The sequence below is a fragment of the Debaryomyces hansenii genome, assembly GCF_000006445.2.
Source record: "Debaryomyces hansenii CBS767 chromosome A complete sequence".
Lineage (NCBI taxonomy): Eukaryota > Fungi > Ascomycota > Pichiomycetes > Serinales > Debaryomycetaceae > Debaryomyces > Debaryomyces hansenii.
Window position 1 is genome coordinate 975,228 of NC_006046.2, and position 24,999 is coordinate 1,000,226.

General features: G+C 35.1%; 11 protein-coding genes across 11 annotated transcripts; 8 read left to right on the forward strand and 3 right to left on the reverse strand. All coding sequences in view use genetic code 12, as the record gives it.

The window, feature by feature from the left end:
• Nucleotides 1-514: 514 nt before the first annotated feature.
• DEHA2D11704g (DEHA2D11704p) lies at nucleotides 515-1,999 on the reverse strand (the record flags this gene model as incomplete). The annotated part of the gene is made up of 1 exon (XM_458977.1): nucleotides 515-1,999. The coding sequence occupies one exon, from the start codon at nucleotides 1,997-1,999 to the stop codon at nucleotides 515-517; it is 1,485 nt and encodes a 494-aa protein (XP_458977.2).
• A 402-nt stretch (nucleotides 2,000-2,401) lies between these two features.
• Nucleotides 2,402-2,701, forward strand: DEHA2D11726g (DEHA2D11726p; the record flags this gene model as incomplete). The annotated part of the gene is made up of 1 exon (XM_458978.1): nucleotides 2,402-2,701. One exon carries the CDS (start codon nucleotides 2,402-2,404, stop codon nucleotides 2,699-2,701), a length of 300 nt encoding a protein of 99 aa, XP_458978.1.
• An 826-nt stretch (nucleotides 2,702-3,527) lies between these two features.
• Nucleotides 3,528-4,817, forward strand: DEHA2D11748g (DEHA2D11748p; the record flags this gene model as incomplete). Its single annotated transcript, XM_458979.1, has 1 exon — nucleotides 3,528-4,817. The coding sequence occupies one exon, from the start codon at nucleotides 3,528-3,530 to the stop codon at nucleotides 4,815-4,817; it is 1,290 nt and encodes a 429-aa protein (XP_458979.2).
• A 3,142-nt stretch (nucleotides 4,818-7,959) lies between these two features.
• On the forward strand, nucleotides 7,960-8,736 carry DEHA2D11770g (DEHA2D11770p; the record flags this gene model as incomplete). Its single annotated transcript, XM_458980.1, has 1 exon — nucleotides 7,960-8,736. The coding sequence occupies one exon, from the start codon at nucleotides 7,960-7,962 to the stop codon at nucleotides 8,734-8,736; it is 777 nt and encodes a 258-aa protein (XP_458980.1).
• A 246-nt stretch (nucleotides 8,737-8,982) lies between these two features.
• On the reverse strand, nucleotides 8,983-11,991 carry DEHA2D11792g (DEHA2D11792p; the record flags this gene model as incomplete). The annotated part of the gene is made up of 1 exon (XM_458981.1): nucleotides 8,983-11,991. The coding sequence occupies one exon, from the start codon at nucleotides 11,989-11,991 to the stop codon at nucleotides 8,983-8,985; it is 3,009 nt and encodes a 1,002-aa protein (XP_458981.2).
• Nucleotides 11,992-12,695: 704 nt separating this feature from the next.
• Nucleotides 12,696-15,119, reverse strand: DEHA2D11814g (DEHA2D11814p; the record flags this gene model as incomplete). The annotated part of the gene is made up of 1 exon (XM_458982.1): nucleotides 12,696-15,119. The coding sequence occupies one exon, from the start codon at nucleotides 15,117-15,119 to the stop codon at nucleotides 12,696-12,698; it is 2,424 nt and encodes an 807-aa protein (XP_458982.2).
• A 183-nt stretch (nucleotides 15,120-15,302) lies between these two features.
• Nucleotides 15,303-16,979, forward strand: DEHA2D11836g (DEHA2D11836p; the record flags this gene model as incomplete). The annotated part of the gene is made up of 1 exon (XM_458983.1): nucleotides 15,303-16,979. One exon carries the CDS (start codon nucleotides 15,303-15,305, stop codon nucleotides 16,977-16,979), a length of 1,677 nt encoding a protein of 558 aa, XP_458983.2.
• A 182-nt stretch (nucleotides 16,980-17,161) lies between these two features.
• On the forward strand, nucleotides 17,162-18,283 carry DEHA2D11858g (DEHA2D11858p; the record flags this gene model as incomplete). Its single annotated transcript, XM_458984.1, has 1 exon — nucleotides 17,162-18,283. The coding sequence occupies one exon, from the start codon at nucleotides 17,162-17,164 to the stop codon at nucleotides 18,281-18,283; it is 1,122 nt and encodes a 373-aa protein (XP_458984.1).
• Nucleotides 18,284-18,614: 331 nt separating this feature from the next.
• DEHA2D11880g (DEHA2D11880p) lies at nucleotides 18,615-21,074 on the forward strand (the record flags this gene model as incomplete). Its single annotated transcript, XM_002770256.1, has 1 exon — nucleotides 18,615-21,074. One exon carries the CDS (start codon nucleotides 18,615-18,617, stop codon nucleotides 21,072-21,074), a length of 2,460 nt encoding a protein of 819 aa, XP_002770302.1.
• A 548-nt stretch (nucleotides 21,075-21,622) lies between these two features.
• DEHA2D11902g (DEHA2D11902p) lies at nucleotides 21,623-22,630 on the forward strand (the record flags this gene model as incomplete). The annotated part of the gene is made up of 1 exon (XM_002770257.1): nucleotides 21,623-22,630. The coding sequence occupies one exon, from the start codon at nucleotides 21,623-21,625 to the stop codon at nucleotides 22,628-22,630; it is 1,008 nt and encodes a 335-aa protein (XP_002770303.1).
• Nucleotides 22,631-22,855: 225 nt separating this feature from the next.
• Nucleotides 22,856-24,772, forward strand: DEHA2D11924g (DEHA2D11924p; the record flags this gene model as incomplete). Its single annotated transcript, XM_002770258.1, has 1 exon — nucleotides 22,856-24,772. One exon carries the CDS (start codon nucleotides 22,856-22,858, stop codon nucleotides 24,770-24,772), a length of 1,917 nt encoding a protein of 638 aa, XP_002770304.1.
• Between the last annotated feature and the right edge of the window lie 227 nt (nucleotides 24,773-24,999).

Below are 24,999 nucleotides of genomic sequence, written 5' to 3' on the forward strand. Positions count from 1 at the left end.
TTATCTAAAAAATTAGTTGTTTCTGGTTATTCTTCGTTAAATGTAACGTTATCACTCCCAAGCTCTATACCATTGTTCACTTCCGCCGCTTTTTCGATCTAACCAACTTTTCTACTTCTAAATGCATGGTTTTTACTGCGACAGTTATGTGTTAGTAACATTAGGTAAGTAAGGGGAAGGCATGCCCTTGATTAAATTGGATTCAGATCGTAAATTTCTATTTTATTGCGTCGATGCGGTTATCGTGAATTTCCTATTTTAGTATATTTTTCGATCTATTCCTTCCAACGCTTATCAATAAAATTTGACATAATTGGAACCTTTCATTATTTAATACTTTGACCACTAATTAAGTTGTAGATTTTACAGTTGGTATTATTTATACGAGTTGTGATATTAATGAACATTTATCAACTATTTTTATATCATGTATTAATTTTTTTTTTTCGCTTACAATTCGAATATTTTTGCATTATATGAGCGTTGTAATTAAAAATATATAAAAGTTGAAAACTTACATATCTATTAACTCTATTCTATTTCGACATTCAAACATAAACTTTTTCGGAGTTTCAAAAATTAAATATTCTAAGTTTTGATTGCAAAACTTAAAGTCTTTGCAGTAGTCAAAAAATTGTTTAAAAAAATTTTCCTCTAAGTGACTTAGGCCAGGGATTGCAAAATTGAAATAATTTTGATCAATTAAGGAATTAGCAACAATTTTCTGTGTATTTACAACCAAATGGAGAACCATTAGCTCTCTTAGTTCGGAGATTATTGGAATTAAGCTATTAAAGTGACGATGTTCAACTGGGGCCTTTAGTATTTGTAGCTTGTCTAACTTCGAGAGATTGGATAATGTAGTTATTGGAACAGTTATTTTTTTGTGATTAGCATTGGGTATAATAACATCTAATTTTAGATCCTTCAAGGGGTGGCTTACGAGGCTATTAATTATGGCTGCTAAATCTTCGTTCAAGCTTTCTCCATTTTTACACGTTATGAGTATATCAAGCTTACTCAAATATACCAGATTAAGTAAACGCAAGATGCTAGTATTATCTGCGAGATCATTCAGAAGATCCAAAACTAAGCTCTCTAAACCAGACAAGTGAGGACCTAGCAAATCAAGGAAGAGTACGGGAGGAGGGCTTCTCCTTATGAACGACTCGTTCTCAAACATAATTTCGGTACAGTTAATTATTGAAAGTTCTTTTAAATTGGGAATATTAATGGCCTTAATTAAAACATTTACATCTACAGAGGCGATGCAAATGTCCTTTAATGTAAGTGACGCTAAATTTAGGTTTTGTGCATGAGCAAAAATGCTTGACAAGTAGTTTTCATCGACTGGATCAATCTCAATTAAATTCGTTACCTTCCTTGATTTACCACAAGAATTTTTCAGAATAGTCAAGTCATGCAAGTTAGGAAACTTCAGCATGTCTATTTTTGATAAATTCGAAGCGGTATTGAATCCAAAAATTTCTAATTTCTTTAGGCCAAAGAGAGGTTGACGAATCAAGGTTTCCATCACTTCGAAATTTTTAAAATTTCCCCCAAGGTTACAGAGTTTTTCTAAGGGTAAAAGCTTCAATAATTCGAAGGATAGATACGGGTCAACGATAAACCAGTCCAACGTGAATAGGTTTGTCAAGATAGGAAACATTCTTTCCAAGTATTTATTCAACATAATTTCGGACATATCTGGAATTTCATTACTTAATGCAAAATGTCTTATAAAACCACCATATTGAGGATTTTTAATAAGTTTATTCAAAAACAATTTAAACGAATGCAAGGATTTAATAGTAGTGGTTCTGGAGGATAACTCGTGCTGAAGGTGTGTTTTTGAAGAATCCACGGTTATCGATTTGTACAATTTGGGAATTAGAATTTGATGCAAACTTTTGTTCGTCCCGGATAGACTCACCAAATCAAATTGATTTAGTGAATGTGCTATTATGTTTATAATATCTATGGGTAATTTATCTATCATTATGGAAAATACGGCGTTATAGGTCTGTTTATGTTTGGACTCCAGTATATGTCTTTCGTAAAAAATTCGGTATATATATCAGCTCGGGTAAAAATTATCTGATCGGATCTAAACCGTAATCGCACTAGAAATATGTTCTTCGGGAATAATAATTAGACTAATATCCGATTATATCACATTCCATATCCCGAATTGTCGCGTGGAATAAGCAACCATGCCTACTTGGTGTATGTAATAACATGCCCTCATCTAATATTTAGTTCTAGAAATACTGTTAGTGGGCGAACTGTGTCGAAAGATCAACTTGTACCACTACGGGACCACCATGGACCACCATGGATCACCAGGGACCATGAGAGACACAGCAGACCTTCATTGATGTAGTTCGACTTTCCCCTTTACATGGTGTTACCATCGCTACAATACAATGCCTATGAAAATACAAGAGACCCGTGCCACTACCAAACCCTTACCCCAAGATCCAAACATCCAGCAGCAAGTCACTTTTCACCAGCAGCAAAATTAAACCTAGTATGGCCTTCGAATATGTACAATAAGATCCTCATGTTCATACAAGGTACACCATATACTACAGGAACCTTAAATAATTCTATCACCCGCACGTACACAAATTCGATTCCATGGACCAATCAAAGTCTAACTAAAACCAACAATCCACGAATCACCACCTACACTTACTAGACCACCCTGCCCATGTCACCTCTCTCACCATATCAAATATGCTCTGGTTGTGCACTTACCCCATCTATCCGTAGCTAGCTATTTGATTCTGGCCCAGAGCTTTCCATCTATCTACTTCGACAATAGCTCACTATTGTCCTCTACATGCATACTCAGTTATCGCAATCATGATAATTGCTACGTATTTCCCCTGAGAGTGCGGTCTATCTTACTCCTCTATGTCTATCGATTCTGCGCCGATACCAGTCCATTCCCTGTGTGTGTAGGACTGAAGGTGTACTGGGCATTTATCCTCTCAATTGCATAAGCTGTCTATGTTCATTACGTAATTTCCATATTCCCATTGCGAGATATTTTGTACATTTCTGAATTATTTCACATACAAAGATAGACCATACGGTATGATACATTCTAAGACTGTGTCTCCACTAGACTTATACCTCTTCATCACCCCGGAAAATGCAATCAATATCTCTTTAAATCTCTAACTAATGAAGATATCCGGAATCTCCCTATTGTATGCCGAACTCAAAAAGGTAGTGTCCGGTCCAATACACAAAATTAATAATCGATTCCATTCCAAATATATTAGTTTTAGTATTATATCTAGCTATTATACAGAATTCTACGGTGTAAAAGTAGTATCGACATCTAATAAGGGTGAATATTGCAGTATAGAAACTTATTTTAAGCACGGCGAGGTCTTTTGAGAAGAAATTCAATAGATTAGTTGATAGAAGATTATATTAGCATTATCCCTAATTGAAATATCAGATTATTCATAAATTTCCACGAGACATATTTTATTGCAAGAATCAGAGTATAGATGTTTAATACCAAAATCTTTGATAATAGTAATTCGGGGGGTCAGTCTTCGTCAGCGATCAATATACCACCGCTGGGGGCGTCTACCATAACCACGAACGACCATTTGAATATTCCTCAACCGATTGATATTAGCTACCAGAGGCAGTCATCGATATTTAATAATTCTCGGTTCAGACGAGAATCAATTGCGCATTCGCAGGGGATGGGAGGTGTCTCATGGGGGTCGGTTACGATCGGGTCCTGGTTGAAAGATGAGGTTATGATGGTGGGCAATGGTAACAATGCGAATACCAATACTTTCACCAACAGCCATTTACAGCCGCATATACAGCATCATTTGATTAACCCCAGAAGGGGCTCGATTCGCCACCAACCAAGTGCCAGCATTTCCATGTCGCCACCAATCCAAACGTCGTATTTGCCGGACTTAGAGGCTGATTATTGCAAGGACTACCTGTGCTGTGGGCAACTCTTACCTACATTACACGACTTGTTGCGGCACTATGAAGAAGCCCATATCAGTCCTTCTCCTCCGCAAGACCAGCACATATTAAACTCGGCCAGAAATCGAAACAGAAATAATGTTCACAATATCATGGAAACTGTTTCCACTACTGATGTATTTTTGAATAATCACCACCATAATGCTCACAATAATCATCCTAATTTAAATATCCCAAATAACCAGTTCAATATCCACCAGCAAACGATTAGTCAAGCATCATTAACTAATACTATCCCTCAGAATAACCCAATACCGACCAACCAACCTCAAATACAGCAACAGCAGCAACAGCAGCAACAACAACAACAACACCATCATCATCAACAACAACAGCACCAGCATCAATCTCCAACACATCAAACTCAACAAATACACCAATCACATCATCAATCACCACCTCAATTCCAGAATATGAACGCGCAATCTGATTCCGCAACGCCTCGTCCTGATGAAGACGATGCAATGTACATTGATGATCCAGCTCGTCATTTATACGTAATGGAAAACAATGAATATAAACCTTACAAATGTCCAGTAATAGGCTGTGAGAAGACGTACAAAAATCAGAATGGGTTGAAATATCATCGTTTGCATGGCCACCAGAATCAAACTCTAAAAGAAAATCCAGATGGAACAATTTCCATCATTGACCCGGAATCAAATACCCCATACTTAGATGGTGCTGGAATGGAAAAGGATAAACCATATAGATGTGAAGTTTGCGGTAAACGCTATAAGAATTTGAACGGTTTAAAGTATCATAGAGGCCATACGACTCACTAGTTGCATTTACATTTATTTATTGTTAGTGTGTTCCGTATATATACTGCTTTATTTTATTTTTGTCACGTCAATTCTCTTCGCTCATTGATTTTGATATTTTTAATTTTAATAATTTTTTTCAGAGCCATTTCAAGTATATAGTTTTTTTTTATATTTCGTGAATGAAAGTTGTCATATAAGACGATCTAACGCTAGTTAAAGCTCTGATATAGAATGGATCTATATATAGTAGATAGTTTAGCTTCCTCTATAATAGTGATTATAGATGGTCAACTAACTAATTACTCTCTGTTTAGTCCCCAATTCCCCATTGAATGAATGCTGAGCCTCATATGAGCTTGTATAGATGGCAACGTCAAGCTTGACCATTAGAAACCCAAACTTAACTATACCTCACTTGAAATTTTCGGCTCATATATTCTTTACTTGACTGCAATAGTCAAAGCAAAGCTCTTGATTGTTTCGGATAACGCAAATCATCGAAACATGTCTAATAATTTATCAAAATCATCGTGCTCCAGCCCACTATCATAAATATTGATTTTGGCCTTTGCAAATTTAATGATGTATACTAGCCCTTCACTTGTATAGGGATATTTTCTTCTCTAATATCCCTGTGTACGATTCGGCTCCGGTGAATTATCTCTAATTGCTTCATAGGTCTTTCATATGTTTCCCATACTTCGGCAACGTAACCTTCTCGACGCATCTAGATACGTTCCCTTTGCCATAATATACAGCTCTTCTGTTGTAATCATGATTTATCAAAATTTTTGACTAAAATAACAGCTATTGAACTCTGCATCCTTAGATAAGATTGAATAGCATGATCTTTCGATATTGTACCATTCATGACATATTTCCCTCAATTCTTCATGAGTATCGCATTCACATTTATCTGTATTAATGCTTCGTGGATCATAGACCTTTGCGACTAAAACTTAGCTATCATCGATCAGTTCTAGTAGGAACTTCTCGAGGTAAATATATTCTAGTTTAACTAATTGTGTGTTGGGATTATTTCTACTCTGCACATATATGTAATCACTATTGAAAGGCATATCAATAGACATTTTATTCTCCTTGTATTCTCCTTGTATTCTCCCTCTCCTTCTGTACCTTCAGCAATCGTATTTTTCAGGCGTAGATAGTAATACTATCACCATCGATAATTCTAGAATGGTGCATTAAGGTACGTGCAGATTAAAAGAAATGATCTGCTTTTTAATTATCCATGCTAAACTCTTATTCATTAGAGTCTTCGTATCGCTTTGGAATTTCCTGATTAAACATAATTTTCTGTGTTCATTATTCATACTCCTTGGATCAGCAGTTACTGGTCTAGAACCTCTCCCACCGTTATTATAATCTGAATACCCAAAATCAATAAGATATACCTTGCCTTGTGAGCAAAGAATATTCCGTTCACAAATATTCCCATGAATTATTCCATAACTATGAATGATTTTCAATTGCTCTTCGGCCTTCTCATATGTCCTTCTATCTTTGGGCAATCGATCATGTTCTCCTTTTTCGGGCTCTATATATTTTAATATGATAAATGGCCCTAGCGCATGATAATGTTCACCTATATTGAATTTACCAAATACATATTTTTGGTCAACATAAACGTTATTGAACAACTCTTCATCTGATAGAATCTCATGGGCCTGAATAAATAGTTCATAAAATTGTTTTTCTATGTACTTTCAGCATTCGATCCAATGCCCGTCACAATTTTATACTTTGATTAGCCAACGTAGAGCAAGTCGGTTATAACCTTTTTTTTTTATCTTCATTGGAACTATCTGAGAATATGTCTCTTGTCAATATAGCTTACAAATTAGTTGCAAGTCTGGCTTCGGGAATTTCCTGCTTGAATGATTCAAATTCAATATCTGCAAAAGTACCAATTAGATTGTTTTCTGTTGCCTCGCTCGTACTGGTACTGCGGAGCGTATCAGGATTTAGTAAATTTCCATCATCACCCTGGAATTCATATTCGGTAAACGGCATTACACAAAAGAATGAATAATTCTTTCCACTCATTCGAATGATCTCTAGAATGTGATCCATATCTAAGTCCAATACATTCGTAATTTTCAAACATTTTATCTAAAATCTCTCGATAGCTCAAATTCTGATTATTATCGAATATTTTTCTATAGTCAAATTTAGTAATCTCGAAACTATCGATATCGATATCATCCATATCCATATCAGTATCAACATCAACGTCAACCACCTTTTAAAATATACCGTCCAATATTCTTAGCAAAAGTATCGTCGGTCATTTAGGTTAATTTGAATATATTCATCCATTTTCTACCAGGGGGCTTCTTCAATTTATGGGAAACCAAACAGAGTATAGTTAGCATAAAAGAAATACTTGTTTCATAATTGTTTCATCTACGGAATAATTGCAAATTTTTGTGGGGTGCTTAGAGTGCGAACATCACCAAGAGTTAATGAGTAGACGCTATAAGCAAATGAATATTAATATTGACGGATATGAAAAGCATAAGATAATCATAATCGTTTGATATAATGAATTTTTGGATGACTTACTATAATAATTGACAAAATAGCGTAGCAAATCCCATACTGAATACCCTGAAAAATGTGATACACGCGAAAATATCAAAAGGACGATACCGAATCAATGATTGAGGAATGAGCAATAGACACATTTATAAAATGTCATCATAATGCAATGTATGTATTTTCAAAGATGAAAAATACGGAAGTGATAATAATTCTACTTCTTCTGAAGTTTTTGACAAGATGAGCACATAATCACTCGATACAAGAACAACAAGGAAGATGCTTCTACGAAAGAAACATATAGATAACGAACCATAAACGAAGCTGAAGCTGGTATTTTATAATGAATGAATAATTCCGATGACTATTCCTCTCGCTTCACAAAGACCATGAGGACGATATTTATGAGAAAGATGTATCACGATGTACCTGAGTTATTTTATGTATTAATTAATGTTCTTAAATAAGATTAAATAAAATGATAAGTGCGTCAACATGGTGGTAATACTAGCACTAAAAATGCGATCATAAAACTGCTCATTGAATTGAGATTTCATATTGATAAGCGTACTATTATCATAAACAACTAATAAACCCAATGAAGCTTACATTCAATATACCGTTGGCCATAACCAGACAATGGTTGTATATGCTAACGCTATTAATATCTATATTTGGTATTCTTTTGCCTATTTCGATTGTTGCATATTTGAATTTTTATAAGGTTCTAATTCCCAAACCAATAACAAGAATACCTCTAAGGTTCGATCCTTTTTCATCTAACGAAGTGGGGATGAAAAGTTCATTGCATTTGAATAATATGTACGAATTATTGAAAGAAGACCCTACGATTAAATATGAAATTGGTTTGAATTTGAACGTTGTTTGTAATCGGAAAAACTATGATGATATATATAATATCAATTCAGCGTTTTCTATTGAAGATAAGTTAGTATCAGACAACTCTTTCTTATTGAATTGCGATACGAGATTCATATATAACGAGAATAACCGGTTCATTCCTTACAGGTTGAGGTTTTGGGTTCCCCCCATATTGACTAATATCGACAAATTGATAAATATTAAATCCCCTTTAACTGTAGTTACAGGTAAACAGTTACTTGAATTAATGTCTGAAGATGAGAGGACAAGCAATGCATTATTACGCCTAGATAAACGTTTAGTTATCGATAACAATAATAGTTTTCTAGAGATGAAAATACAGTGGGATGGCATGCGCTACTACATGCTTAACTATTATTTCACATCATTATTCATTGGAGTATTAATTTTTTGGATACCAAGTTCCTTTATCTGCTTAATTAGCAGTATGATAGTACTTTTAAAATCCACAGGTGGAAAGAAAAACGACTAATTGAAATTTACAATAGACTATGATATACATAAACCCTAATCCAGGAATTTCATTGTACCTTAATGTTTACAATTGCACCTACTAAATTTTATCATTAAAGAAAAAAAAAATCCCTTCATATGAATTTGTATAAACTAACTTCAGGAAAAACCTGAAAGGCACTTATTTCTTAGGACATGTTCATTAGACATAACTCTTCATTATTGTAATAATATATATATATATATATATATATATATGTTTATATTAACCAGCGTTTAATATTTTAGACTCATTTGAACCATCGACTGGTAAAAAGGGCGTAATTCTCTTTAGATAATCCTGTTCACTAATTTCTTCATCTATGCTATTTTTTCCATTCCCATTCCCGTTTAAATTACTAATAAAATTAAACTGGTCGGTTTTAATTTTCTTTATCAAGTAATTTTCAAACTCTTCACTTATTAAATTCCACTCATTTAAACTTTTGCCTAAATTCAACCACTTGATCTTATTTGAACTATTCGCTATATTGCTAAACAAGTCAATTTCATTGTTCAAATATTCGTTGGATGGGTCATTAATTAACAAATCTTCGTTAGTAATATAAAATTTATCGTATGGATCTGAATTAAGGAAGATCGAGATACATGGAATCTTAGGAAGTAATGGCATATTATTTATCTTCCTTGACCTTTCGAAAAACTTTCTATTGTGATTATTCACGACCATATATTTTTCATTTATAGAATCATGATCGATAATAATACCAAATTTAAATGCGGGCCTTACAATTTCTGGAGGGATCTTATATAGTTCTGGAGGATTTGGAATGACTAATTCTGATAATTCGGTTGAATCTGTTTGAACGCTTGATGTTTCAGAATCTGATTTCGATGAGGATGAATTAGTTGAAACTTCAGTGAATGATGTAGGTGTTGACTTGAAAGACATTATACTCGGACTGGATGACTTTGATTTAATGGAGAATGTAGTTGACAATGAGGTAAGGGAAACTGAATTTCTCTGACTCGTCAAAAGATTATTGTCAATACGACTATTGCCAACCTTCTCATCTATGGATAATATCTTGAAAAGTTTACCAAGTGAGCTAACAAGAGAATTATTTCTGGACGATTTACCAACTACTTGACTTGTTCCAGAATCAATTTTTGGCGATCCAGGCAATGACGAACAGCTATATATTGCTTCATCAAATATTTCAAAGGGGTGTGTTTTCCTTATTTCACTAGGTTTGGTTAAACTAGATGACACATCTTGATCATTGACTAATATAAATTCGTCATTGGTATGTATTGGTTGTATTCCAAATTTTCTATTAACCAATGGGTTATCAGCCTTGAAGTTAAAATTGGTTGCAATATTTTGATTATTGAATTCCGATAATCTCGCGTACGATTTCTGCAATTTATCTTCGACCCTTTTAGTCGTGTGATACGAAATTGAAGATTCAAAATTGTTTATGCCTATAACTCTCCATATAATCAATCTTAAATAGAAGGATCTAATCATCGGGTTCCAATGAACAAAAAATCTTTCCCATACCTCATTCGAAATAAGCCAATTAATGAAGTTTAATTTAAAACTTTCGTTCAAATCAACAAGCCACGCCAAATGAATTTCATTCCCTGCCGTATCGGAAAGGCATTCAGGAATTGAGCCCCAAACATTGAACAAAAAGGCAAGATTTTTTAAGACTATTTGAATATGGTCTGTATTATTCAACATCATGTAAACGCACCCTAGCCAGAATTCCCAATTTACTTCTCCTGAAACATGGTTAATAAACTCATAAACGACATTAAGTAATAATCCATTTTTGCTATGATCGTAAATGCTTATATCTTTGGCAATGGATATAAACAAGTTATCCATAAAACTAATTATACTTGTGCTAAACTCGATCTTTGAATACTTGATATCTCTCATAGTCTTAAAAATCTTTAGAATTGAATTGTAATAAATATCATTCTGCTTGCTTACATTAATAAGCGCCGGAGGTGTAGAATTACCTTTACTCTGAGGAGGCAACAGAGGCGGATGCTGACGAGAAGACTGTTGTTGACCTGCAAATGCATTTGGAGGAGCATTATTCAATTTATTCATATTGTTGTTAGATATTCTCGTTATTGAAACCTGGAATATTTGACAGATATGACTGATAATTACATTGAATCCAGGACAATGGAACAATATCGACAGGTCAATATTAGGAATTGGTTCTAAATAATTTTGCAAAATTCTAACATAATGCCTGAAAAACGAATTGAATACGTCACTATCACTATTACACCATCTTCTAACCCATGGACCATTTGGGTCCTGTATACCTTTAACCGGATGCGTTGGGGGAGTTATTGAATTAATAAACGTTTTCTGTTGTTCATTTAAACTTGGCAAGCCTTTAAAATCAATTAAATAATGAGTTGTAGATGGAAATACATCGTACAACATGTCTATAAGTATTTCGTCTATAATGAGATCTTTGAAATACGATAAGTTTGATTCCAATACATATTGCTTGACATTTAATAAGAATAACAATGCATTACTAATATTCGGGATGTTGAAAAATGAATAGGCGAAAACCTTCCCCACGAATGCAGAAATAGAAATAGGAACTATCTTCATACTTTGCAATTTATTGATACTATAATCCAACGTCCTGATTAATAAATTCTCGTATTTCTCATGTGATTCCTTTTCAACATATCCCCAATCTCTCCTGGATAGGATGCGAGAGATGCATTCCAAATACGCATTTCTATCAGTACTTGACACCATCGACTGCTGATTAGCCTTGGGCACAAGATTATTTAATAAGGTGGCCCACCATTTAAGCAAAACAGGGGTGCTTATATTAAGCAAACTTTTATAGACCTTGGAATTCACTGGAAGACTTTCATCCAAATTACCCAAGCCCCGCAAAAATGGCAATACAGTAGCTCTTAAGATATTGGCCTTTGTTGTTCCATTTGTTTTTGAGTTAAACTTTGCTAAATCTATTTCTAGCTTTTTGAACTGTTTCAATAAGGACTTTACCAATTTATCATCCTCGGATACTCCATTCGAGGGTGCTGAGTTATGAACCGATGTATTATTCGTGGTTGGGACCTTATTTATGGGTGGCGTTTGTGGTGGTGTTGGTGCCGAAGTTATAGACTCTGATGTTGATGTCGATGAGACAACAGAATTAATACTCTTGGTAGATTTCTTTCTATTTAGATTAGTGGCTTTTGAAAGCACCTTTACCATGGTGTCACTTTTCGTAACCTTATTTCTATAATCAAGTGCTGGATATGTTTATGATTCACCTATGTTGTTCAAGCTCCCGTCTTGTAATGCTATCATAAATAACCGATCTAAATATACTTTGAGTCAACCCGATAATATTGGTAAAGGTCTGCTTATTAGCTTGGATGTAATTAACGAATGACGATGAATAACTTACCGATGAAATGCACAGATTGTTAAATACTACTTATCTCAGTCTGGTAGCTTTCCTTGAGAACTTGGGATGTAGTAAAATACAAAAAAATATGATTTCTAATGATTACCCAATTTTTCCTGCTTCTAAAAATCTCCGATGTCAATTCTCAAGTTAAGCCTTCCTTGTATTATTGTTCCGTCTATCTATTTACAGTATCTATTTATACATAGCAAGCCTTGGAACAAGTGAAACAATAGCACATTTAATACCCTCTCTAACAGGATAATAATGCCCGATCCTGTTATAAAGGTGTTACATCTACTAAAAGGTATACAATCCATACTCATGTACAACGTACTGAACTATGTATAAAATACATATTGACTGTACTGAATATGCGTAATACGAGTTACAAGACAATACATACACAAAAAGCTTTCATTAAATCTTAAGGTACAACGCATGGCCATATTCTTTTAGTCGCAGGTATTAAATAAACTTACGAACAAACTTACATAACAAATATTGTCTAATTCTTGGTAGGAGAAGACATTGGAGAAGATGAACGTGTCCTTGATTCTTTTAGTAATTCAAGGTTCTTGGAAATTACTTTGTGCTGCTTGTCAATCTTCTGGTTGGCTTGTTGTAACTGACGGGTGAGCTGGTCAATTTTGTGTTGATAAGCATCATTCTCTTCCGAAACAGGTACAGGATTTTTTGAGTGCACAAGTTCTTTATTGGTAGTAACTTCGCTCTCATTTGCAATTCGCTTAGCAGCGTGCAGACTCAATGTAGAAATGTCGATTTCTGTTTCAGGTAGTCCGCTTGGCTCATTTGGGGCAGAATCAGGAGGGCTTTTTGGTTCAGCATGCAAGGACTTGTGGACATGGCCTTTCTGTTCATCTGGGAGATGGGGTTGTTTAGTGAGGTCCGGAGAGGTCTGAAATTCCACTGTTGACAGTCTTGTGTCGTCATCGCTGATGGACAGTTGAGATCTACTGGCACTGGTCTCGTCGTGTGTCGCGGGCATTTGAACTTTTGATTTGCCAGATTGTTCATTATCATGCAGTAGTCTTTGTATGTCGCTTTCAAGGGTGAGGATTTGTTTGTCTTTTGCGGATAATTCGGCATTTAAATTGCTAATTTCTCTTGTTGCAGTAGGTAATTTCGCGATTTCCTTACTCAAACGATCGATTTCGCTTTCCTTCGCATTAAGGGTTTTCTTATAGTCATTATGAACCTGTTCAAGACGTTCATTCATCTGCTTTAAATGGTCAATATCTTTAAGGTTGTCAGAGAAATCGGCCAATTTTGACTCGAGTGTTTTAATTTGGCTTTCTCTTTCGGAGGCTTGATGCACGATTGATTTTAAGTTATTTTCTAACTGACGTTCAGCAACTTGATCATTTAGACAATCCAGAGGTTCGACGAACTTGGTTTCATCCTCTAATTTCTTAGTTTCTTCGGGAGAGGATGCCAACTTGGCCTTGTAGTCACCAAGTATCGCATTCAACTTTTCGATAAGACGTCTCTTGTCCTGACGCAAATATAATTGGTCATTTATAGTAGATCTGGAATTCTTGATATATTCTCTTACTCTTTGAATTTTTCTCAAGTTAATTCCGAACGACTCATAACTTGATGGCTCGGCGCCCTTAGGTTCATCAAACCTATCTTGCAAACCGTCGGAACTTTCCGATTTTTCCTTCTCTTTTTGGATTGAGCTATATTCTTTATCCTGCTCATGTTCTTTATCAGATGACTCGCTTGACGTCTTGTTTGCATCTGCGATATCCACTTCTTCGAAATCTTCTGAAGATCGTTTGCTATCATTATACTTCACGAATTCAAATTCTTCAGATTTAGAATCTTCATCTGAATTTCCGCTTGTCCCACTGGAGTACTTTTCGATTTCGGTAACTTCTTCAAATAATTTTGCAATTTCGCATCCAAATTCCTTATATTTAGTCATAAATTCATCTTGAGCTTCAAGGGTTTTATTCAAGGATTCACTCTTAGATTCTAGAAGCTTGGTTTGGTGTTCTATTTCTCTCTTCAATTCTTCGATCTCTTGATTCCCTATAGAAAGTAATTCCTCTTTGCCAGTTATATTCTTTTCGGAATCTTCAATTTCAGATAACAACTTTGAAAGCTCTTCCTTATTATTCTTCAATTCTTGAGTCAATTCAAGGATCTCTACCCCATTTTTATCCAATTCCTTCCCCTTAGTATTCAAATCTATCTTGTTTTGCTCATTCAACGATTCCAATTCTCCCAATTTTTTATTCAAGCTCTCAAGGTTTTGTTCGTCGCCTGCCTTTTGTTTCTTTAGAAGGCTTATCTCTTTTGCGTTTTGATCAATCTCAAAAACGTATTTTTTTTTAGCGTCGGATAACGTAGAATTAATTTCGCCAACCTGCTCCATCTCCTTATTCAAACGCTTCACTGTATCATGCAAGTTTGCAATTTCCAAGTCCCGTGAAGTGATTAGCCTTTCAATTTCATTATTTAATTTGAATTGGTACAGTTCCTTCAATGAAATCTTTTCTGAGCTAGATTTCTTTAAACTGGATTCTAAATCTTCAATTTTACCCTGAAATTGTTTCAATCTCTCTTCCAATTCGACCTTTTCTCGTCTCACGAGAGAAACTTTACCTCTTAAGACTTGATTAGCTTCTTCGAATTTTGCAAGCCTTCTCTTTAGCTCATCTGAATCACTAGCTTCCGAACTCAACGCACCAGTTGAATAATCAATTCTAGTGTCTTTCTGTTCAATATTGAAAGTACTATTTGCTTGTAGGCATTCTTGTTCTAGTTGAAGCTCCAAGTCTTCGATCTTCACATATAGCTCAATCAATATATTTTCATATTCCGTAACTTTAGACCGATACAATTCATATGTCACAGCAGTCCCAAGACAACCGGCAGCTGCAAGGTAATCGCTCCAACCCATGCTTGTCGTTAAAGATATAACCCTTATCTATCTGAAACAAAAATTAATTGATCTAGTATCGGTGTGTACACAACCACATTCAGTTCCCAATTTCTCACAAGACGATTCAAGATTGAAAAGTTGCTTAATGACGACTCAATTATAACAGCAACAGCAACAACACGGAGATCAGATACAAGATAGATGGATATAACTCACGCGAATATATATAACCCAAATCAAACGAGATCTCGATCGAAGTCAAGAACAAGGAATTCAACCGCAAATTCTCGATCAACAAGTTCAACTAGGAGACCTACTTTTGGACGTAAAAGGTCACTTTCTTCATCATCGACCAGTAAGCTCACTATAACACCAACGACTCTTGACGATGAAAGATTAATTCCAACTGCTCAAGCAACGTTAGATAATAGTGTTCCATTAGATTTTTTTAAACAGGATATTATTGCTATGGTCAAAGCGCTTCGAATTGGTAAATGGCATAAAAGACAATTGACAATTGCTAACTTGAGCGTGAATAGAATTTCAGGAGCATTAACTAACTCGATCTATAAGTTAACATATATTGACGAACAACAGAATTTTCTGTTACCTACTTTGTTATTGAGAGTTTATGGAAAGAACTTAGATTCGATAATTGATAGAGAGAGGGAATTAAGTGTTTTGGTCAAATTGTCCCAGAGAAACATTGGCCCTAAATTGTTAGGTATATTTTCAAATGGTAGATTTGAACAGTTTTTAGATGGATTTTCACCGTTAGATAAAGATAATCTTAGAGATGAAATCATTTCTCAAATGTTGGGGAGAAGGATGAAAGATTTGCATTACAAAGTTGAATTAAGCAATGAAGATGTTAAAGGATTGCCCATGTGTTGGAAGTTGATTTATAAATGGCTCCAGATTTTTGAAGATACAGTCTTACCAAGTTATGGCCACTGTGGGGTAAAGGAAGAAGAGATCTTCTTGATGAAGTTCGATCAATTTAAAGACTTGATAAAAAAATATGAGAAATGGTTGCTCTCTCATTATGATACTGAATTACTTGCTTCCAATTACAAATTCTGTCACAATGACACTCAGTATGGTAATCTCTTGTTGCATGAATCGTTCGATGCAAGCGATATTATTATATCGCACCCACCATCTTCAGCTAATTTGCTCAGTGATAAGAAATCAGCGGTTATCAAATCGACTAGCAATAAGAAAGATAGCAGTTTAGCAGTTATTGATTTTGAGTATTCCGGTCCGAATTTCCCAGCATTTGATTTAGCAAATCATTTTTGCGAGTGGATGGCTGATTATCACGATCCTGAAAAATCGTATTATATATACGAAGAAAATTATCCGAGCAGATTAGAGCAATTGAACTTGATCAAATCCTATGTTGAATACGACTTCCAATTCCCTTCATCTAACCTCAAGCACGCTTTTGACAAGGACGTCACCCAGGTCAACGCTGCTGATTTAATTCAATTCGAGATAAAGAAATTGCACAACGAATGTATTCTTTGGAGACCTGCCGTGCAAATTTACTGGTGTCTTTGGGGTTTAATTCAAAATGGTCCAGTTAGACCAACTGTTGCTAATAATAATCATAACTCTTCCGAAAAAGTAATCGATAGTACATACAGCATTACTGTTGGTGTGGATACATTAAGATTGGAAGAAAATGCAATTAGAGAAGAAGAAGAAGAAATCACTTCATCTGATGACGACTTTGATTATTTGAAGTACGCCCAACAAAAATCCGGTCTTACTATAGGTGACCTTTTGCAATTTGACCTTATAAACAAGGAGGATATCCCTGAAGAACACGTTAAGGATATAAAGCACTTAGATTGTGATTTTTTTGATCTTTAATTCGTGGGCGACTTATTTATATATTAGATATAGTACTTTTAATTCAATATTACGATATAGACAATTAACTGGGACGTCCTGTATATTATTTTATAATAATTGAATCGAATTTTAATGGACTACTTAACATTCTAGTCATAGCTTAAACGACTAAATAAAGGTCAGAACGATATTTGAGAACCATGCTATCATTTAGAACAGCAGGCTATAATGGATATGGGGTTCAATATTCGCCATTCTTCGATAATAAGTTAGCGGTAGCTACTTCCGCTAATTATGGGTTGGTGGGGAATGGGAGACTATTCATATTAGGAATTGAACCTAATGGATCTATTGGCAACCCAATTTCTTGGGAGACACAGGATGGATTATTTGATGTTGCATGGAGTGAGATTCATGAAAATCAAGTAGTTGCAGCAAGTGGAGACGGCTCAATCAAGATATTCGATATCACTGTACCTAATTTTCCAGTGATGAACTATAGAGAACATACAAAAGAAGTTTTTTCCGTTAATTGGAACTTGGTAGATAAAAGTAACTTTGTATCTGCTTCATGGGATGGGACAATGAAGATATGGTCGCCCCAAAGACAAGAATCCTTACTTACGTTGAGTCCGAAGGTAGATTATACGACTAAAACTTCGCCTGTCGCTCAAACGGCCAAACCTCCATTATCACACCAGCAACAGCATCAACAGCTTAACACTACAAATTGTATATATAATGCATCCTTCTCACCTCATTCTCCTTCCACGATTATTAGTTGCAATGGGTCTTCACATGTACAAGTATGGGACATAAGATCACCTCATCCATTACAGTTGGATTATATTGCACATGGTGGATTGGAGGCTTTAAGTTGTGATTGGAATAAATACAAATCAACTATAGTCGCATCCGCTGGAACTGATAAATCAATCAGAATTTGGGATTTAAGAATGATAACTGGTATTGACCATCCAAACTCCAACAGTCCAATGCCTGCATATCATACTATAGGTCCAACCCCGTTAAATCAACTTTTGGGCCATGAATTTGCTGTGAGAAAGGTATTGTGGTCCCCTCACAGTGGTCAAGAATTAATGAGTGCTTCTTATGATATGACGTGTAGAGTATGGAACGATCAATCTAACGAAAAAGCGAGGTTTTTGAATACTCCGAATGGTGGTTGTACTGGCGTTATGGGAAGACATAAGGAATTCGCTATAGGGTGCGACTATAGTTTGTGGGGTGAACCAGGATGGGCCGCATCGACTGGTTGGGATGAAATGGTTTATATATGGGATTCTAAGAGATTGGCCTGAGAAGGTACTTACTGCAGATACCTGGTATATACTATATGCTATTTAATAATGTCGAAGTTGGGTGCAAATTGAAACCTTCTGATCAATAGTAAAGATTCCTCAATATATTTTTGTTGATAAAATATCCTAAAGAAGTAATTTCGGCCTCAACTTTTTTTGCATCTCTATAGATGAATTACCATAAAGAAACATCAGTAAATAAACAATCGATAAGATAATCCATATAAAAATTTCCTAACAGGACTATATATGATTATTAGTTATTTATATACTCTGGTACTCCTTTAGAATTAAAAAATATTATACCAATTTACAGAGATTTAAATATAAAATGGAAAAGAATTTAGTTTTGCTTACATTGGAATATAGCTACTTAGTTAATTCATCGAATACTACATATTTTCAAACAAATAATGGACTATGGAATCATTACCAAGTAGGTGAAAATATAATTTCTTCTAATGTCCAAAATAATCTTCGAGTAATTGATAATTTGGGGTCAATTGAAAATGAAGTAAAAAAAATTAGTCAAACAAGCCAAAACTATATAAGCACAATTAAACCACAGGTAAATAACCAATTGATCACAGTATCTATTAATGGTACCAAGGATTTTATTAATGACTCGAGAATTAGAATATTGCAAAGCTATAACCAAATTAATTATAAACAGATTAAATTGTCTACCAATGAGTTTCGCAAGTTGGATAATGATCCGTGTAAACTCTTGGTTATGTTAAATAAATTGAGTTTAAGATACAATGTCGAAATATTAATTGATAATATAGATACTGAGTTCAAGAATGTGGATAAAAAAAGCACAAATTATTATATTTATATTTTGGGAAACCAAGATAATATAACCATTACCGAGTCCCAAGTTAGAATCCTTATTGATAACATGTTAAACGGCTTTCATATAGATTCTGTTGATATTGACTTGTCATTAATTCCTATTATAGGAGGTATCGAATTATTTAATTTCAGTCAAATTGCCAAACAACTGGATTCGAACATTTATATCCCAGATTTATTGCCAGAGTTATTTAATTCTAAAATTTTAAATACTACCAAGAACCTAAAAATTTGGATCACATCTAAAGAAATCTATCAGATTTTGATAACAAAGGACATTTTGAATAATTTAATCAACCGTATATTAGAGGAACAAAACACCCTCGTTATAAAGGAAATCGATCTTACCAAAGTTAAAATTGATTTGATCACTTTATTTAATCAATCTAACATTCTAGGTATAATGTTCAAATACGGTACCTTTATTCAAGTGCCTTCTCTAGGAGAAGCCGATAAATATAAGATTAAGGTTCAAGGACAATCAGTTGAAAGTATCAACGAATCAATACATGAACTCACATTGTTAAGCTCTGATTATTATACTATAAATATCAATTTCCGTAACTGTTTTAACAAAGAGCTTGAGTACTACCTTATCAATTTGATGCATTTGAAGAAAACTTGCATAATAACTTATAATCAATATGGTATTGAAATTAATGGACTGAGTAAAGAAATTAAACAAATACTAAGCAAATTGAATGCAAATTATTACTTTTGGCGTAGCATTTTGAATCATTTTACAATCAATCTCAGAATTGAAATCAATAACGACCAAAAGGACTTCATAAGTGGTAAGAAAAATGGTAAGATAATCAAGATTTTGAACCAGTTAAATAATTTAGCCATCATTAAATTTAATCCTTTTAATGAGTATAACTTTTTTATCGACTTGAAATTAATCAGTGATAATGACTTGGTAATCAGTAACTTGATGACCGGTATTGAATTGATTGAATTGGAATTACCAGCTGAGCTTAAATTTAATATCCCGGAAGTATTTCATAAGTCGATTATTGGTAATGGTGGATCGATAATTCAGTCCATTATGAAGAAATATAACGTTTTTATCAAATTCTCGAGTAATTTTAACTCAACGCAAGATAAGATCTTCTATTCGTTCAAGAGATGCAACAATGTGTTGATCAAATGTCCAAAGAAAAACTCGAAGAATATTAGCTTGGTCAAGCAGGAAATCGACCAGCTAGTAATGCATTGTTGTTTGAATAACAAACCAGTCACTAACGGTGGAACAATTTATAATACCACCAATTTTGAGTTGCGGAAAAGTCACTACGTGTTAATGGTGAATCAGAACTACAACTTAAAATTCATAAACAATTTGGAGATTGAAACCAATACATATATAAACTTTCCAGACTCGATTGAAGAGTTTGGTAATGCAGATAGATTAATAATTCCTATCAAGGGTTCTGATACAAAGTCCATCCTCTGTGCTCAGAAGTTGTGTCAATTCTTACCACAAAACTATCAATTCAGAATCACCTACTGCCCGGGCAGATTCGACAATGAAATCAGCAGGTCTAATAAAGAATTCCATGACAGAATCATCATACCGTTTAAGGTATTGCTCAAAATCGAGGTCAGTGTGAAAACCACCGAAAACTCACACCACGAGATAATGTTGAGCTATTTTGCACCCAGTGATATATCGGTGGCGATTAACAACTTGACATTATACTTGAGAGAGAAAAACTTCTTGATTTTAGATAAGCTGTATTTGCAACTCAACCCTATCATCGAAGTTTCTAATCCGGTTGCCAACAAATTAAAGCCCATTACCAATTATGCAACCAGTGGAAAATCTAAAAAATATCTCCAAAATCAAAACCAAAACTCAGCTATTGCTCTCCCAAGAATAGATTATGATACTCCTTTATCATCTATTAACAATTATGTTCATTATATAGGCTAATAACGAATTTTACGTCACTTATTTTTTTGATGCTATTGTAGTCCGAATTGTAATTGAAATTTGATTGTTCTTTTTCTCAAGCCGAATAATTTGGGTAATAAAAAGAAATGAATACCGCTTGCTGTATTTTTATTCCATATCTTATAGTTTATAACATCGATAAGCACCTTAATTCCTAGAAGATATATCTGTATATAGTTCATATAGTATATAAGGATATAAGATAATTTTATGCTCTCTGAACGTATTAAAGTCGCCGCAATACATATATTTTCAACATAGACCTATATTTATTAAGAACTAAATTGAATTTGGTTACATTGTCTCGTTACGATAACTAGCATTAATGAATATACAACGCTATTGGATATATATGTGATTCATATGATTTATTGAGCAGTATATATAATTTGGAATTATCTTATTCCTCGGCATCATAGAAGGCCCAAATCCAACAAAAATTTGGATGCAGCCCGCAAAAGCAGGAAAAAAGTATATAAGTCCGACAAAATTTTATATTTTGCATTTAGTTTAGATTGGCCGTAAATATGAAAATTATGAATCATTCTGTTGAGTTTGGCCTCCCAAGTCAATATTTATGGAAGTTTCCACAAGGAAACACTCCTTTGGCGCCAGCTCCGTTTGAAAAAGAATGGTTGGTCAAGTTTTACGAATTTTGCATGAAAACATCTACTCCATTAACCATAGCAATTGTGTACTTTTCATTTGTTCACTTCGTAAACCCACTTATTCGTCAAAGACAAGTTAAAAAGGCAGCATTGAAGGATAAAAATGTCAAAGACTTAACAAAGAAGGAAATCAAGAGGTTACCAGCAGCACCGTTTGCGATCGCCAAATACAAATTGTTCAAATTATTTGTCCTCTTACACAATATATTCTTGTGCTGGTACTCGGTGTGGACGTTTGTGGGTATGAGCCGTTCGATTTACCAGAATATACAATCTTTGAAGCCACTCACGAACCCCAGTCGTTTCCAACAGTTTTTCCAATCGGTGTGTGACTTAGATCTTGGTGTTTTCAGCACTAAGTCAGCTCCACTCGACAGTTTGCTTCTGTTCGGGTTCTGGTTCTACGTATCAAAGTTCTACGAGGTGTTGGACACTATTATCATCTTATTGAAGGGTAGACCATCGTCATTATTACAAAGTTACCATCACGCAGGTGCCATGATGTGTATGTGGGCTGGTATCAGATATCGTTCTCCTCCAATATGGATCTTTGTCATTTTCAACTCGTTCATACACTCTTTGATGTACTTCTACTTCACCTTGTCGTGCTTGAAAATTAAGGTTCCAAACATGTTTAAGAGAGCTTTAACATCCATGCAAATCACCCAATTTGTAGTCGGAGGTTCTTTGGCTGTAGTCCATGCCTTCATTTGGTACACTGATTTATCAACTGGTCAGATTACAAACTGTATTGGCTCTTCTGACCAAGCTTTACCATTAATCATTAATGTGGCCTACTTGACCCCATTAACTGCCTTATTCGCCGCTTTTTATATTGAAAGCTACATGAAGCGTGCTCAAAAATAGACTACTTGGGCATCTATTTATTGAAATAGTATATATTGTATGTCTTGGCTTTATAGCTAAATATATGTATTCAACACGCTTGTTCGGAATTTTGGGAGAGGGTTATGATAATCTGACCCTCACTCCATATTTTTATATTTAGTCCCCAAGTTTCTATTAATGTTTATGCTAATACATTATCAGTATAGCATCTTAATGAATCAAGTTGTATATACGCGTTAGAGAATGGTATCTAGATCTGTTAATTCATATGACGATACTTCAGATGAAGATACGTTGCTTTTCAACCTGGATGTGTCGGGTTTACCTCAGACGCATAACCAGCAATTAACTAATTCACTGACAAAGGAGAACCAAAGACCTATAAGTAATAAGAATTTAAAGCTAAACCTGGAAGAGGATGAATTTGGCGATAAGAGGACCCTTTTTGAGTCTTTTCACGAACATAAGTCTAGCACGGACGACGAAAGTTTTGATCCGGTTAAGTTTGGGTCGCATTCGTCAGACGGGACAGACAATAGTACGTATACTGATGATTTTGGTAACCGATATGATCACGTTGACTTTAATTCAAGACAGTATACACTGAAGTTGAAGTTTAAAGGAAAGAGGTTGGTGTACTTCACGTCTGCATTTGTTTCGCTATTTGTTTCATTATTCGGATACGAGCAGGGGGTTTGTTCTGGGATTTTAACGTTTGTTACGTTTATAAAGTATTTTAATGAGCCGACTTCATCGGAGGTGGGTACTATAATATCTATTTTAGAAATAGGAGCTATGATTTCATCGATGCTTGTGTCGAAAATATCCGACAGGTTTGGCCGGAAAAGGACTATCTTGTTAGGGACGGTCATTTTCATGATCGGAGGATTGTTGCAAACGTTCGCTACAAATTTATATGTTTTTAGCGTTGGCAGAGTTATCAGTGGGTTTGGTGTGGGTATTTTATCCACCATGGTTCCTTCTTATCAGTGTGAGATTTCCCCATCAGAAGAAAGAGGAAAATTAGTTTGTGGTGAATTTACTGGTAATATAGCAGGATACGCATTGAGTGTGTGGGTAGACTATTTCTGTTACTTTATTCAAGACATTGGCGATGCTAGAGAAAATCCTCATTCCTTTGCCGCAAACTTATCGTGGAGACTTCCGTTATTCATACAAGTTGCAATCGCGTTTGTATTACTTCTCGGGGGATTTTTTGTGGTCGAATCACCCAGATGGTTGCTTGATGTCGACAGCGACCAACAGGGCTTCCATGTATTATGCTTATTATACGACAGTTCGCCAGATGATGATAAACCACGTAATGAGTTCTTCTTGATCAAGAATTCGATTTTGAACGAAAGAAAGTTGGTTCCAAAGGCCGAAAGAAGCTGGCGTAAAATGTTTTCTAATTACTTAACGAGAGTGTTGATTGCCTGTTCGGCATTGGCATTTGCCCAATTCAATGGTATCAATATCATATCTTACTATGCCCCTATGGTGTTTGCAGAAGCAGGCTTCAACGACTCCAAAGCGCTCTTAATGACCGGTATCAACGGCTTGGTATACCTAGCATCCACCATTCCTCCTTGGTTTCTCGTTGACAAATGGGGCCGTAGGCCAATTCTTATCAGTGGTGGCTTGTCCATGGCAGTATGTTTTGCCCTTATATCCTACATCATGTACCTCAACCGATCATTCACCCCGTCAATGGTCGCATTGCTCGTTATCATCTACAACGCATCGTTCGGCTACAGTTGGGGTCCCATTGGTTTCTTGATTCCTCCAGAAGTATATCCATTAGCCGTGAGATCCAAGGGAGTATCGCTCTCCACCGCCACAAACTGGCTAAGCAACTATATTGTTGGCCAGCTCACCCCAATCCTCCAGGAATCAATTGGCTGGGTTATGTACATTTTCCCAATGTGCAGTTGTATTATTTCGGTGTTCGTTGTGTACTACTTCTACCCCGAAACAAAGGGTGCAGAATTAGAGGATATTGACCGTTTGTTCGATGAATTCTACGGCAAGAAAACCCCTATGAATGATTATTCATTGGTCACAAATACGACCGATAACAGAAATGACGTAGAACTCGATGATTTGGACGAATTAGATTACGAAGTGGCTGAACCTGCTGTCAGAAGACATTTGTTATGATCGAACATCTACATAAACAATCATTCACTTATAGACCATAGTTGCAACCACTTGTATAGAGTACAGACTACATTTGGTCTCCTCGGATAATTTCCGGGGTTTTAACAAATACGAAGGAAGACAATTGTTGGACGCAATTATTTCTATGCACACTCAACACACGAGGAGTACTTATTAAAAAGTTCCAGTTTACTCATATTGGTGAACGAAAATTGCTGTTTAATATT